Here is a 13,333-nt window from a genome sequence, read left to right on the forward strand (position 1 = left end):
TGACAGTATTGTAAGATATACTAAGCCATACCCGATCGAATCTGTATCATACCCGCCGTAAGTCATATACAGTACTGTCTGTATCCTGTCTGTATTCTGACCTAACATAGACGGGTAAGTAAACATACTAATACAGACTAGTTCCGGTTAGGTTGCATGTCTATCACGGCGTCAATGCTTTTCTCCCCCGGTTTCCCGAATGCAACAACGGTCCTCAAGCGGAGATCCCACAGGAAGGAAACTCGGTCCTTCGGTATCATGAGTACCATGAAGGTATTGAAGATAACTCGGTCACACCCCACCTTCCCCAGTTAGGCATAGAGGATCCGTTCGGAAGGCTGAAGATCCCATTGCGATATGCCACCTTTGACTGTAACATCAGTGGATTTAATGAATGAAACGTTTCTTTGCCTTCCAACTTGCCAACCCCACCGTCTGATCTGACTGAACCTCATGACAATGGTCCATTCTTTCATTGCAGTCCGGACCCGGTGATTGGCTGTCTGCATCCTGCCAGGTGGGCGTTTTCGCCTTCCTCATCATAGTCCGAAGCCTGGTTGCGTCATCCTCCGGGTTGAATCATCATCCCGATGTGACCGGAATATCTAATCTGAAGCACGAGAATACGCAATGGGGGAGAGATATCGAGATGCCTGAGCTTCTGGTTTCTGTTCGCTATAGTCAAGTATGCTATAGTCAAGTATGATCAATTACTTTGACTGGACAGGTCTTAACAAATACGAATACTGTTCCCTCATGTATGCGGAAAAAGTGCGCGAGATAAGATGACGATCCGCTCCAGACCGGAAATTACCCAAGAATCCAGAGTCCAACAATAATCTCCAAGCGCCACCATAATGGAATTATAGGCATGTGGCGCTGGGGAAGTGGTAGACTAAGGTAGGGTCCGAGTAGTGTGGGCAACATCATCTCGTCACACTCTCCACAGCTGATCCAGAATCGATTCCTACCACGATTGAGCAGAAGAGTAGATATGTAACAAACCCCCGGCCGATGGGACCGCATCCGGCATTTTTTCTATTCACCTTTAATCGTCCCCAATTTCAGTCTGCCCCCAGCTTCTTCCTTCTCTGTCTCCTTTCTTGTGCTGTACCAGAACACGGCACCATCGACAGACTATTGCGATATCTGTCTTACCTTCCTGCTTCTTTCGTCCCTCGCGTGTGTTAGACATCTGTCTATAGGGTCTCGAGTGTTCCAGACCTGTCTTGCTTGACACCCTCCTCATACTCGCTAGCCGCAGGGGTGCGCTACCAGTGACGTAGTTTCGTCCTCCATCAGCCAACATGTATGTCTTATATCTCCTCGTGCTCGGATTGCTTGTTTGCCAGTATCAAAAACAATGAATCTAAACAATGAATTACACTGACACGCGCACCTGTTCCAGGCGGGTCATCATTCGGGAAAATGCCTGGGATGTGTCGGAATATATTGCCGACTATATCATCAGTATGTTGTCATCTACCCGAAGAAACCAAACGTTCGCATCCTTACACTGTAATCAGGTCGCATTAAATCGTTCATGCCGACAGAGGACCAGCCGTTTGTGCTCGGTCTCCCTACTGGCAGCAGCCCTGAGCTCATCTACAAGTCTCTGGTGCGACGTCATCGGGCTGGTGACATTTCCTTCAAGAATGTCGTAACCTTCAACATGGTACTACCTCCCATTGACCCCGTTCTCTACCGCATACTAACAGAGATAGGATGAATATGTCGGTCTGCCCCGTGACCATCCCGAGTCGTACCACAGCTTCATGTACAAGAAGTTCTTCTCGCATGTCGACATCCCGCCCCAGAACATCAATATCCTCAACGGGAACGCCCCAGACCTCGGCGCCGAGTGCGCGTCTTTCGAGGCGCGCATCGCTCGCTACGGAGGAATCGAGCTGTTCCTCGGCGGAGTCGGTCCCGACGGCCACATCGCATTCAACGAGCCCGGGTCCTCCCTGAGCAGCCGCACTCGCGTCAAAACCCTGGCCTACGACACCATCCTCGCAAACTCCCGCTTCTTCGACAACGACATCGACAAGGTCCCCCGGCGGGCCCTGACAGTCGGTATCCAGACGATCATGGAAGCGCGCGAAGTCGTCATCGTCGCCACAGGCGCCCACAAGGCCTCCGCGCTGGAGAAAGGCCTCGAAGGCGGCGTGAACCACATGTGGACGCTCTCCGCGCTGCAGCTGCACCAGCACCCGCTCATCGTCTGCGACCGCGACGCGACCCTCGAACTCAAGGTCAAAACCGTCCGCTACTTCGAGTCGATCGAACAGTCCGGCACAGACGCGCGGACTCAGGGCCCGCCGCTCGTCTCTCGCCCCAGAACGTACATCCCTTCTCCAGTGGGAGTCCGACAACAGCTTACCCCGACGGGGACACCGACGAAGATCCCCAAGGACCTGCGGATCAACACGCAGCTGAACCAGACTATGGAGGACGACGAGTTGACTCCTGATAGCATGTCCTCCCGGATGGTCGATTCGGCGATTAGTGGGCTGGACACGGCTATGAAGGGTGATCTTATGCTTGATCGGATGGGTGCTCGGGTTGTTTCTCATTAAGCGGATTTCTTTTCGTTTGTTCTGTTTTTATTTCACCTCATATTGTGTTCTGTCTGTTTTGGGTATCTACTGGTATATTCCCTGGTTTTATCGGGTGTCTTTTTCTCGCACTACATAGATGGCGAGTTTGGTTGATATTTTGATTAGCATGTTCTGTCTTTTTCTTGTCTTTTTCTTGTCTTTTTCTTGTCTTTTTTTTTTTTCTGTTTTGCATGACGAAATAGCAGGATGGAAAATCAAATATGGAAATGATGGCATGATCTGAAACAACTTTGTTTTCATTGTGATTATCATAAGATTGTAAATAAAACATTGATTGGTATTGTAAGCCTTGTCACACACTGAGAAGTAGACAATTTGAAATCAGTAGGAGGTGGTCCCTCTATGTATGTCCTATTCAGGTTAATGTATTCATGGTATCATTTTCTAACATATACATCTGGTACCTTCAGCTAACAGCGAGCCTCCCTACTCAAACCAATTACTCTTTCTCACACGCCTGTACAGGAAGAGATTAAAGCTTCGCAAAAACAGTCGCCATCCCCCCACTCATATCAACATAAGTGCTCTTATTCTTCACCCAAGCCTCGATGCCCTTGCGGCCATTCTCAACGCCCACACCGCTCTTCTTCCACCCCCCGACGGCCATCTCAGCCGGGCTGTCGCCCCAGGTGTTGATCCAGGTGATACCGGCCTCGAGCTGGTCGATGACCTGGTGGGCCATGTTGAGGTCCTGGGTGAAAACGCCGGCGGCGAGGCCGAGCTCGGTGGTGTTCGCGCGGCGCACGGCTTCCTCGACGGTGTCGTAGTAGAGGATGGACATGACGGGGCCGAAGATCTCCTCTTTGACGATCTTCATGTCGTCCGTGCAGTCTGTGAAGACGGTGGGGCGGACCCAGAAGCCGTTTTGCAGGTCTGCGGGGACGGCGGGCTTGCCGGAACCGCCGTAGAGGAGCGTGGCTTTGTCGGACTCGATGCCGTGGCGGATGTATGCGTTTACTTTGTCGAGGTGGGCGGCGGAGCTGAGGGGGCCCATGTTGGTTGCGTCGTCGAAGAGGGGACCGGGGCGGATGTGTTGCATTTTGTCGAGGAGGGACTTCTCGAAGGCGTGCTTCATGGAGGACGGAACGAAGACGCGCGTGCCGTTCGTGCAGACTTGGCCCGTGCTGTAGAAGTTTGCCATCATGGCGCCGTTGACGGCGTTTTCGAGGTCCGCGTCGGGGAGCACGAGGAGGGGGCTCTTGCCGCCTAGCTCCATGGTCACGTACTTCATGTTGCCTGCGGCCGCGCCGGCAACCTTCATGCCGGTGGATACCTGGCCGGTGAAGGAGACCTTGGCGATGGTGGGGTGCGTGGTCAGGTGTGCCCCGACGTCGCCGGCGCCGTAGATGACGTTAAAGACGCCGTCGGGGAGTCCGGCTTCACGGTAGATTTCGGCCAGGGTCTGGGCGTGCAGCGGGGTGTATTCGCTCGGTTTGTAGACCATGGTGTTTCCGGCGGCGAGACAGGGGGCGGATTTCCAGAGGGCACTGTTTTTTTTTTTAGTCAGACCATGTTTATTACTGAGCCAACGACAACTGGCGCGTAGACAGGAGGATAACTTGAAGAAAAGCCATGCCAGCAAAAAGAGCGCAGAATGAGAAAAGTGGGAGGGACATACATCTGGATGGGATAGTTCCACGCGCCAATGCCCGCACACACTCCCAAGGGGGCCTTCTTGGTGAACACCCACGCGTCCTTTCTCAACTGGGTAGTTTCGCCATTGAGGCCGCCCGCGCCAACCAGGTTCGCATAGTATTCCAAGACATCCGCGCCGCTCAGGACATCGACCGTGCTGGTCTCCGTATAGGCCTTGCCGGAGTCTAACGTTTCCACGCGGGCGATTTCATCGTTTCGTTCGCGGAGCAAAATAGCGGCCTTTTGCAGGATGCGCGCCCGGGCGGCCGGGGAAGTCTCGGACCAGGAGGGAAAGGCACGGTTGGCGGCGGCAATGGCCGTATCTACATCGGAGTTCGAGGCGACTTGGATCTCGGCCAGCGGGGTTGCGTTGGACGGGTCAATGGAGAAGAAGGTCTTGCCGGACGACGCGGGCCGGACTTGGCCGTCGTAATAGAGCTGACGGGTTGGGAAAGGGAGAGTAGAAGATGCCATGATTGACTTTGTCCTGATTCCTAATTGAAGGGAAGACAGTCTTTTCAGCATTGTCTCTTCCGAAGAGAGTGAAGAAACCGGGTAGTTCTGGAGTGGAGAAGTATGATACTCACCGCCAACCCCATAGTAAGGTAAGTGGCAACTGGCAATACTCCAACTGTCTCTCGGTCTGGGCCGAGAGATCGTCCGTAGAAGGAACAAAGGACGATCTAGGCTTTCTCTTTCTATCTTTCTTTCTTTCTTTCTTCCTGTCTATTGTGTGTTCTCATCTAACGTGGAATGCGACGATTACTAGTATGTAGTGTACAGACATGGACAATGCGTCTATGATACAACAAGGTAACGAGTTCTTCCATCAGGTAAGATGATAATACACAGACTCCATAATGTCTCCTGTAACCAATAGTTTCCCAGAATGTCTCGGCATTGAAACTCCGATCCTCAACCCACAGAGGTTTACACCATTCAGCGCTGATTCTTCCCTTATTAGTCGGATGCTTGTGCGCTCGTGCCGTGGCGTCCTTTAGCGTCTGTCCTCGTGCGGAGTGACGTCGGCACCAAAGACCGGGGATCAGAGTATGCGACATAAGACTCCGCATTGCATGGAGAAGAAAGACAGAGAGAAAGACAGTCTCTCCTATACTGCGCGGACTGTAACACCTCGGTACCTACCTCCGTAAAGGTTCTATCCCCAAAATGGACGTGTTATCTAATAAGAACGTACAGTCCACGGCTCCACGCGGTCCAAGAACCTCATCCATTGGGCCATTTCTGTTCGGTTCCCCTCCCGGGCGGTGGAGAATGATTGAAAGGGAAAAGAAAAAAAAAGGGCCCGAAATGGTCTGATGCTTCGGTCGAAATACGGTCATTCAATCACCGCCATTTTCCGGTGGTTTTTTTCTAATCCTTTCTTCCTCCTCTTTTGATCCTTCCCCGTTTCTCCATCTTCGATCCTCTGCCACCCCCCACTTTCCTCCCTTCGGATTCAAGGCCTTCATTCAACATGGCTACCACAAACGAGTTCCCCGCGAGCGACGTCAACAGCTACGACTATGTCATCGTCGGCGGTGGCACGGCCGGCTGTGTCATTGCCGGTCGGTTGGCGCAATACTTGCCCAACAAGCGCATCCTGGTCATCGAGGGTGGCCCCAGTGACTTTATGGATGATCGCGTCCTCAACCTCAGGGAGTGGCTCAACCTACTCGGAGGCGAGTTGGACTACGATTATCCCACCGTCGAGCAACCTATGGGTATGTCTTCATTCTTGATCTTTTCGGTGCAACCACTGGTCGGAGAAGGGGATCAATCCAAGAAAGTTCCTGATTGTATCTAATTTGTTTTAACTTTGAACAGGCAACAGCCATATCCGTCACTCGCGTGCCAAAGTCCTCGGTGGCTGCTCCAGCCACAACACCCTCATTTCCTTCCGTCCTTTCGAATATGACTGCAAGAGGTGGGAGCAACAGGGTTGCAAGGGCTGGTCCTTTGGGACCTTCACCCGCCTCTTGGACAACCTGCGCAACACCGTCCAGCCCGTGCATGAACGCCACCGTAACCAGCTGTGCAAGGATTGGATCCAGTCTTGCTCGTCCGCCATGAACATTCCCATCATCCCGGATTTCAACCAGGTCATTCGCTCCGAGGGAGAGCTGACCGAGGGCGTTGGTTTCTTCAACGTGTCCTACAACCCGGACGATGGCCGCCGAAGCAGCGCCAGCGTCGCCTACATCCATCCCATCCTGCGCGGTGAGGAACGCCGGCCGAACCTGACCATCCTCACCAATGCCTGGGTGTCGCGTGTGAACGTGGACGGCGATACCGTGACGGGCGTCGACGTGACCTTGCAGTCGGGTGCGAAGCACACCCTGCGGGCCAAGAAGGAGACCATCCTCTGTGCGGGTGCCGTGGATACCCCGCGACTGATGCTTCTGTCCGGCCTGGGCCCGAAGGATCAACTGACGTCGGTGGGTATCCCGGTGGTCAAGGATCTTCCCGGAGTCGGCGAAAACCTGCTCGATCACCCGGAGACCATCATCATCTGGGAGCTCAACCGCCCGGTTCCCCCCAACCAGACCACCATGGACTCCGACGCCGGCATCTTCCTGCGCCGGGAGGCTCCCAACGCCGCCGGCGATGATGGACGCGCCGCCGATGTCATGATGCACTGCTATCAGATCCCCTTCTGCCTCAACACCGAGCGCCTGGGATACGACACTCCCGTGGACGCCTTCTGCATGACCCCCAACATCCCCCGCCCCCGCTCGCGCGGTCGCGTCTACCTGACCTCCGCGGACCCCACGGTGAAACCCGCGCTGGACTTCCGCTACTTCACCGACCCCGAAGGCTACGATGCTGCCACCATCGTCACCGGGTTCAAGGCCGCCCGTGAGATCGCCAAGCAGTCGCCATTCAAGGACTGGATCAAGCGGGAGGTCGCCCCGGGCCCCAAGATCCAGACCGACGAGGAGCTGTCCGAGTATGGCCGCCGCGCCGCCCACACGGTCTACCACCCGGCCGGTACCACCAAGATGGGTGACGTGACCAGCGATCCCCTGGCCGTGGTCGACGCACAGCTGAAGGTCCGGGGTCTGAAGAACGTTCGCATCGCCGACGCCGGCGTCTTCCCCGAGATGCCCAGTATCAACCCCATGTTGACCGTGCTGGCCGTCGGTGAGCGGGCAGCCGAGTTGATCGCGGAAGAGGCAGGCTGGAAGCGCGAGCAGCCTCGTCTGTAAAAACCAACAAAAAACCATAACACAAAAGAAAAGAAAAGAAGAAAAAAAGACAATGATCGAAAAGTGAATATTACAAGAAAGGTACCATATCCATTGCCGAAGCTACGGTGACAGTAGCCCGGATATTGGATATGGACAACCTAGCGCAGTCAGGGAAGGCTTTTTGTACAGGAGCCGAAATTTTTCCTCCTCTTTAGGATACGTTCCAGCGACTTCATAATTTTGCCGTTCATGTTCATGAATCATGATAGATGTCATATATAGAAATTTGCATCGAGTGGATTATAGTCAATTTGAGATAAGCTCTTGGGTATGCATTGTTTGGTAATTTTTTGTCATGGAGTAGATGTATTGTGCTTTAACCTGAGCATAGAATGGCTTACCTTTGCTTTTAGAAAGTAATTGTTGTAGATGCCGACGTCAAAGAAACGGGTATATTGCCGTCCTGCTTGAGTAGGATGGCAGTGAGAGTAAAATGAGGGAGAAAGATAAACAAGTCGATAAATAGATAGATAAATAAACAAACAAATATATATATATATATATATATTTGTTTATACACATCCATAGCCACATTTTAATAGAAATCCCAAAGTAGAAACCAACGCTGACCATCATGCGAGACAATAAACAAATGCACAAGCTGGCTAGTCAAGAAATACCAAAACCACGATAAATCAAACGAAACAAAAAGAAATCTAATACGTTCAAGCACAATAAGACATCCCCACAGAAGTCTCAGCCCCCCCTTTCTCATTATCGTAGATCTTCGCGCCCCGTTTCCACACTTGGGCCACAGTCAGCGTGGGTCCGGAATAAGCATCCTGCACATCATCCAGCACGACCAGGTCCGCATCGGCGCCCTTATCCAGTGTGCCCTTGACGCCCTGCAGGCCGAGCAGACGCGCGGGGACGGCTGTGACGGAGTTGAGCGCCTCGGCAGTCGAGGCGTTCGTCCAGCGGCGGAAGTTGTTGACGCACTCGATGAGGGTTGCGGAGCTACCGGCGATGCGGTCAGATCCTTCTAGGGTCAAGCGCGCGCCGGTCTTGACGATGCGCTCGCCGTTGGTCCACTCGTAGACGCCGTCGGGGAGACCGCATAGCCTCATGGCGTCCGTGACGAGCACGAGGCCTTCCGGGTGGGCGTTGTAGGCGATGCGGATGGAGGTGGGGTGCAGGTGGATGCCGTCTGCGATGATCCCGTAGTACGGGCGAGGACGCTCGTTCTGGCCGAGCAGGCCGAAGACGCCCGGGTTGCGGTGGTAGAACGGGCGCATGGCGTTGAAGAGGTGGGTGATCATCGTTGCGCCTTCCTTGGTGGCTGCTAGGGCCTGTTCATACGTCGCGTCGGAGTGACCGATCGAGAAGATGATGTCCTGGGAGGCGACGGCGGCGATGTTGGAGACCATGTTGCCGACTTCGGGGGCGGCGGTGATCATCTTCACGGACTTGGTCGGCCCTGTTAGGTTCTCCTTGCCGTAGCAGGCTTCTAGGTCGTCCCAGTGGGTGGCTGCGCGGAGGACTTCGGTTTTGTGGCATCCGTTGCGGCCTGGGCTGATGAAGGGCCCTTCGATGTGGGCTCCTAGAGACTCTGCGCCATCTTCTGAGCGGTGCTTCTCTCCGGGAGGACCTAGAGAGGGGAGGACCTGAATGTGGGCATCAGAGTAGTCCTTCGGGGTGATGACTGCGGAGGCTGTAGCGACATACCTGGGAGTATACTTCGGGAGTCGAACTAACAACGGTTGGAAGATACGACGTGACGCCCGTTCGAGCGAGGCCCCGGTTGACTGCGCGTAGACCCTCGTCGTATTCCTCCTTGGTGGCACAGGGAATGGAGAAGTCGAAGCCTTGGGCGCCATTTAGCTGGACGTCTATGAGCCCCGGGGAGAGGATGCGTCCGCCGAGATCGACGACCTCATCTGGAGATAGATGTAGCTCGTAGAACGCTTCCTGGTCGCGAAGAATCTTTCCGGACAGAGAGTCGATCCAGAGGTCCTGCTCGACCAGCTCGGTCCCCTTGACGATCCGGCAGTTTGTGAACTTGGTGATCCGGGGAGGAGTCGACGCTTTGCCAGGCATGATGGGCGGAGTATGTCGTTTGTTGGATTAGATGTCCAGTACCTGGTGGGGGAAGGGGAGGGGGAAGGTTGAACAGGGGATGAGTCAGGCCAGACAGCGACGCAAGTATATACTCGAAAAAATCCGACGGGCGTCGCGTCGTTCTGGAAACAAAATGGAGAGAGAGAGAGATCGACAACGGTCCTCAACTCCACGAGGCGTTTATTGTTCTGACGTTGACGTTGCTTTCATCCTTTAGGAATGTCACGTAGGGAAAGGAATACAATGATTGGACTCCATCGTATTTTGGCAGGGAAAGGTCGTATGGGGTTCAGACCCGGCTTTCCATGGAATGCCATCTCATCGAGGGGAATGTCATCTGTTGATTGACTCCACTCATCATCGCAACAATGGGACCAACGCCGGTGACGTTATAGATTACCGCTGACATCCATTACATGCAGAGAACGGTAGCAAACCGGAGTATACCGGATCATACCATACCATACATACCATACATACCATACACACAATACTTTCTTCCCCTCTTCTCTCCTCTCTCTCCTCTTTCTTTCTCCACTCTCCCCATTCATGCATCAAATTGGCCAAATCAGATGGAATTATGTGACTAAACCAGCCTAATTAGCGTACTTCCAAACAGCCTCAGCAAAGTATTAACAGCGGGAAAACGCCAAGCTCCTCTCCACTCGTGAAAGAAAGGATACTACCTCGCAGCCACCGTGCCAGCCAAACTGATTCCGGAACCCCTCCGCATTCGGCCACGCTGGATGGTTACAGACTGTCAATGTCACCGTCTCTTTGAGTTGGCTCTCGATGTGGATGCGTGAATCCTATTATGACTCCTTTCTCATCAACCTGCCTGGATTGTTAGGTTCAGCGAGGATCAGCTATGGATGCCTAGACATCCTTGGATTTCTGCCAGATCAGGATCCCAGGGAACTATGCCGCAAGTGTATGTTCAGTACTCGGCGTCATGAAGAAAAGCAGCTAATAAAACTCTCAAATAAAAAGAGGGGCGCTTTTGATCCAATCTAGCCTATTTGAGCTCGACATGACTGTCTCGTTGGGTCTGAATTGAGCGTGAAAGCTCTCTCCTCATCCGGAGTTATATGCTCGAGCTGTGCGGATTTTGCATCTACTCAGTCTTATTTGTTCTTGTTCCTTTATTCTTCTTCTGCCTTTCTTCTCTTCTGTTTTGCTTTGCTTTTCTGTTCTCTTGTCTCTTATACCTCTGATCTGATTTTGCCTAATCGGTACGTCTCCGGAATCTACTTTCCACTTTCCACTGGGGTCTGGAGTCAACCCCATGGGTGGTGTGGATCGCATCCCGGCTCCTCGCGTTCCTATTGAACTACCGTGGAATCGTACGCTTGGGTGTTGCAACTTAGGCCCCTCGGAGAGGTGGGTCGACCGGGGTTAGAGCCTATAGACGCCTACCCCAGCCAGGACGCAACCCTCCCCAATACCCAAAGATAAGGAAAGTTTGTCTGTGGCGCTCGCCTTATCTTTTCGCGATTGCTTGTTCCCGTCCTCGAGCATTTGGTTGCTGTAGTACTTGGGAGGGATCCACCCGTGACTCTATTGACTGGCTGGATGCTACTTCTCCTTGCTGATTGCTACTTTCTCCTCCTCTCCCAAAGTTTCAACCCTCGATGCGTGAGCTGATTGTCCCAGAGGGGGGAGAAAAAGGAAGAAGGGACAGAGAATAGAACTACGGTTTGAATCTATCCACCAGACGTCATATCAGAACGCCGACTTTCCTTTTCACTATTTGTTTCGCGTTATCCCCCACCTCCCCCCTCCCCCTTGTCTTACCCCGGATTTTTATTCTTGGTGTACAACGGAACAAACATTCCAGTGGTTGATACCCTTACTTCACCTTCTGCACGATTCTTGTCGACGGTGGTGCCCTAGTGTCATCCGGTCGGGGTTGTCAATTTAAAATATCTTCCCGCCCCTTCTTAATTTGCTTCAAACCCCCTTTTAAAACACCCACGCCATGGCGAACTCGGTCAGCGATGATGATCCACGATCGGAAAAGGGACATGGAATTCCCACAAACACGTCCGATGTCGAGACGGGTGGACAGGACACCTCGGTCACCGGAAAGCCGTGGATGTACAAGCCAATCAAACTCGGCCCCTGGACATTCCCGTGGTTCGCTTCCCCCGAAACCCAATTGATCCTGGTCTCCTTCGTTTGTTTCCTCTGCCCAGGAATGTTCAATGCCGTCAGTGGCCTGGGAGGCGCCGGTCAGCTCGACAAGACCGATGTGAACAACGCCAACACGGCCCTGTATAGCACCTTTGCCGTAGTGGGCTTTTTTGCCGGTTCCATTGCCAACCGCATCGGCCTCCGCATGACCCTCTCCATCGGCGGTTTCGGCTACTTTCTCTATGTGGCGGCGCTTCTGTCCTATAACCACAACAAAAATGACGGCTTTTTAATTTTTGCTGGTGCGCTCCTGGGTGTCTGCGGGGGTCTGTTGTGGTGTGCTCAGGGGGCGGTCATGATGAGTTACCCGACCGAGCAGGAAAAGGGGAAGTTCATCTCTGTCTTCTGGGTCATCTTCAACCTAGGCGGCGTGATTGGAAGTCTAGTCCCTCTTGGCCAGAATCTGCACTCCAACACCGGTACCGTCAATGACGGTACTTACATCGCCTTCTTGGTCCTCATGGCCATAGGGTTCGTCCTTGCCTGGGTCCTATCGGATTCCAAGTACATCAAGCGCAAAGATGGATCGCGTGTCATCGTCATGAAGAACCCCACCTGGAAGTCCGAGTTGCTGGGTCTTTACGAGACCTTGCGTTCCGACTACTACATCGTGCTGCTATTTCCGATGTTCCTGGCAAGCAACTGGTTCTATGCGTACCACTTCAACAGCGTCAATGGCGCTTACTTCGACATTCGCACACGCTCTCTGAACAGTCTTCTCTACTGGCTGATGCAAATGGTTGGAGCGCTGTTTTTCGGCCAAACTCTGGATCTGAAGTGGTTGTCGCGTCCCAATCGAGCCAAACTCAACCTCTTCCTTCTGCTTGCTATCACCATGGGCACCTGGGGTGGCGGGTATGCCTTCCAGAAGGGCTATACCCGCGAGACGGTTGAGGCCACGAAGGACTGGACCGACAGCGGTTACGTCGGACCCATGTTCCTCTACATATTCTACGGTTTCTACGACGCCGCGTTTCAGACTTGCACATACTGGTTAGTATCGACACCTCGGGTTTACTTCGCATACTAACACGCTCTTTACAAATAGGTTCATGGGATCCCTCAGCAACAACGGTCGCAAGCTAGCCAATTTCGCAGGTTTCTACAAAGGCATCCAGTCCGCCGGAGCGGCAGGAATGTGGCGGTACGTGCTAGACAATTACCACACAGTCTCGAGAGATGAGCAACTCGCTAACACTCTAATCCCACAGAATGGACGCCCAGGGCGCACCATTCATGACAGAGTTCGCCTCCTGCTGGGGCCTCCTCGTCGGCAGCCTCCTAATCGCATCCCCAGTCATCCTGTTCAAAATCAAAGACCACACAGACGTCGAAGACGATCTCAAATTCTCCGACGAGGCCCCACAGGACGTCATCGGGAGCGATATCGCCCTGGAGGATCAAGAACCTGCGGCGAAGAAGGACGAGAAACGCATATCCGTGACGCAGTGAATGTTTTATTCAACGACTTTGCTTGCTTTGCAATGAGTGTTCTCGCGTGCGGGACTTGACCCATATTTTCATTTCTATGTTCATCATCAAGAAAAGGAAGACTTGTACACTAGTGAAGGAAGG

The 13,333-nt window shown here is 53.2% G+C and overlaps 5 protein-coding genes across 5 annotated transcripts; 3 read left to right on the top strand and 2 right to left on the bottom strand.

Moving 5' to 3' along the window:
• Positions 1-937: 937 nt before the first annotated feature.
• Positions 938-2,849, top strand: P168DRAFT_287449 (putative glucosamine-6-phosphate deaminase). Its single transcript, XM_024836578.1, has 4 exons — positions 938-1,309; positions 1,409-1,470; positions 1,527-1,675; positions 1,725-2,849. Coding segments are annotated over exons 1-4 (1,068 nt in total). The 5' UTR covers positions 938-1,307; the 3' UTR covers positions 2,580-2,849.
• A 112-nt stretch (positions 2,850-2,961) lies between these two features.
• Positions 2,962-4,835, bottom strand: P168DRAFT_287450 (betaine-aldehyde dehydrogenase). The gene is made up of 2 exons (XM_024836579.1): positions 4,240-4,835; positions 2,962-4,108 (listed from the first exon to the last, which is right to left on the bottom strand). Exons 1-2 carry the CDS (start codon positions 4,728-4,730, stop codon positions 3,094-3,096), a joined length of 1,506 nt encoding a protein of 501 aa, XP_024695524.1. The 5' UTR covers positions 4,731-4,835; the 3' UTR covers positions 2,962-3,093.
• A 696-nt stretch (positions 4,836-5,531) lies between these two features.
• On the top strand, positions 5,532-7,516 carry P168DRAFT_84423 (GMC family oxidoreductase). The gene is made up of 2 exons (XM_024842174.1): positions 5,532-5,980; positions 6,084-7,516. The coding sequence occupies exons 1-2, from the start codon at positions 5,734-5,736 to the stop codon at positions 7,463-7,465; spliced, it is 1,629 nt and encodes a 542-aa protein (XP_024695525.1). The 5' UTR covers positions 5,532-5,733; the 3' UTR covers positions 7,466-7,516.
• Positions 7,517-7,896: 380 nt separating this feature from the next.
• P168DRAFT_287454 (N-acetylglucosamine-6-phosphate deacetylase) lies at positions 7,897-9,898 on the bottom strand. Its single transcript, XM_024836580.1, has 2 exons — positions 9,173-9,898; positions 7,897-9,111 (listed from the first exon to the last, which is right to left on the bottom strand). The coding sequence occupies exons 1-2, from the start codon at positions 9,542-9,544 to the stop codon at positions 8,173-8,175; spliced, it is 1,311 nt and encodes a 436-aa protein (XP_024695526.1). The 5' UTR covers positions 9,545-9,898; the 3' UTR covers positions 7,897-8,172.
• Positions 9,899-11,543: 1,645 nt separating this feature from the next.
• Positions 11,544-13,210, top strand: P168DRAFT_231528 (unc-93 family MFS transporter; the record flags this gene model as incomplete). The annotated part of the gene is made up of 3 exons (XM_024833287.1): positions 11,544-12,751; positions 12,807-12,902; positions 12,970-13,210. The coding sequence occupies 3 exons, from the start codon at positions 11,544-11,546 to the stop codon at positions 13,208-13,210; spliced, it is 1,545 nt and encodes a 514-aa protein (XP_024695527.1).
• Positions 13,211-13,333: the final 123 nt, after the last annotated feature.

The sequence above is a fragment of the Aspergillus campestris genome, assembly GCF_002847485.1.
Source record: "Aspergillus campestris IBT 28561 chromosome Unknown P168scaffold_2, whole genome shotgun sequence".
Classification (NCBI taxonomy): domain Eukaryota; kingdom Fungi; phylum Ascomycota; class Eurotiomycetes; order Eurotiales; family Aspergillaceae; genus Aspergillus; species Aspergillus campestris.

Coding starts and splice junctions, on each gene's coding strand:
- P168DRAFT_287449 (XM_024836578.1), top strand. Junction 1,471..1,526: donor TATTGCCGACTATATCATCA/GTATGTTGTCAT, acceptor CACTGTAATCAG/GTCGCATTAAATCGTTCATG. Junction 1,676..1,724: donor ATGTCGTAACCTTCAACATG/GTACTACCTCCC, acceptor TAACAGAGATAG/GATGAATATGTCGGTCTGCC.
- P168DRAFT_287450 (XM_024836579.1), bottom strand. CDS start 4,730: ATGGCATCTTCTACTCTCCCTTTCCCAACCCGTCAGCTCTATTACGAC. Junction 4,109..4,239: donor TGGAACTATCCCATCCAGAT/GTATGTCCCTCC, acceptor AAAAAAAAACAG/TGCCCTCTGGAAATCCGCCC.
- P168DRAFT_84423 (XM_024842174.1), top strand. CDS start 5,734: ATGGCTACCACAAACGAGTTCCCCGCGAGCGACGTCAACAGCTACGAC. Junction 5,981..6,083: donor CACCGTCGAGCAACCTATGG/GTATGTCTTCAT, acceptor AACTTTGAACAG/GCAACAGCCATATCCGTCAC.
- P168DRAFT_287454 (XM_024836580.1), bottom strand. CDS start 9,544: ATGCCTGGCAAAGCGTCGACTCCTCCCCGGATCACCAAGTTCACAAAC. Junction 9,112..9,172: donor CTCCCGAAGTATACTCCCAG/GTATGTCGCTAC, acceptor GCCCACATTCAG/GTCCTCCCCTCTCTAGGTCC.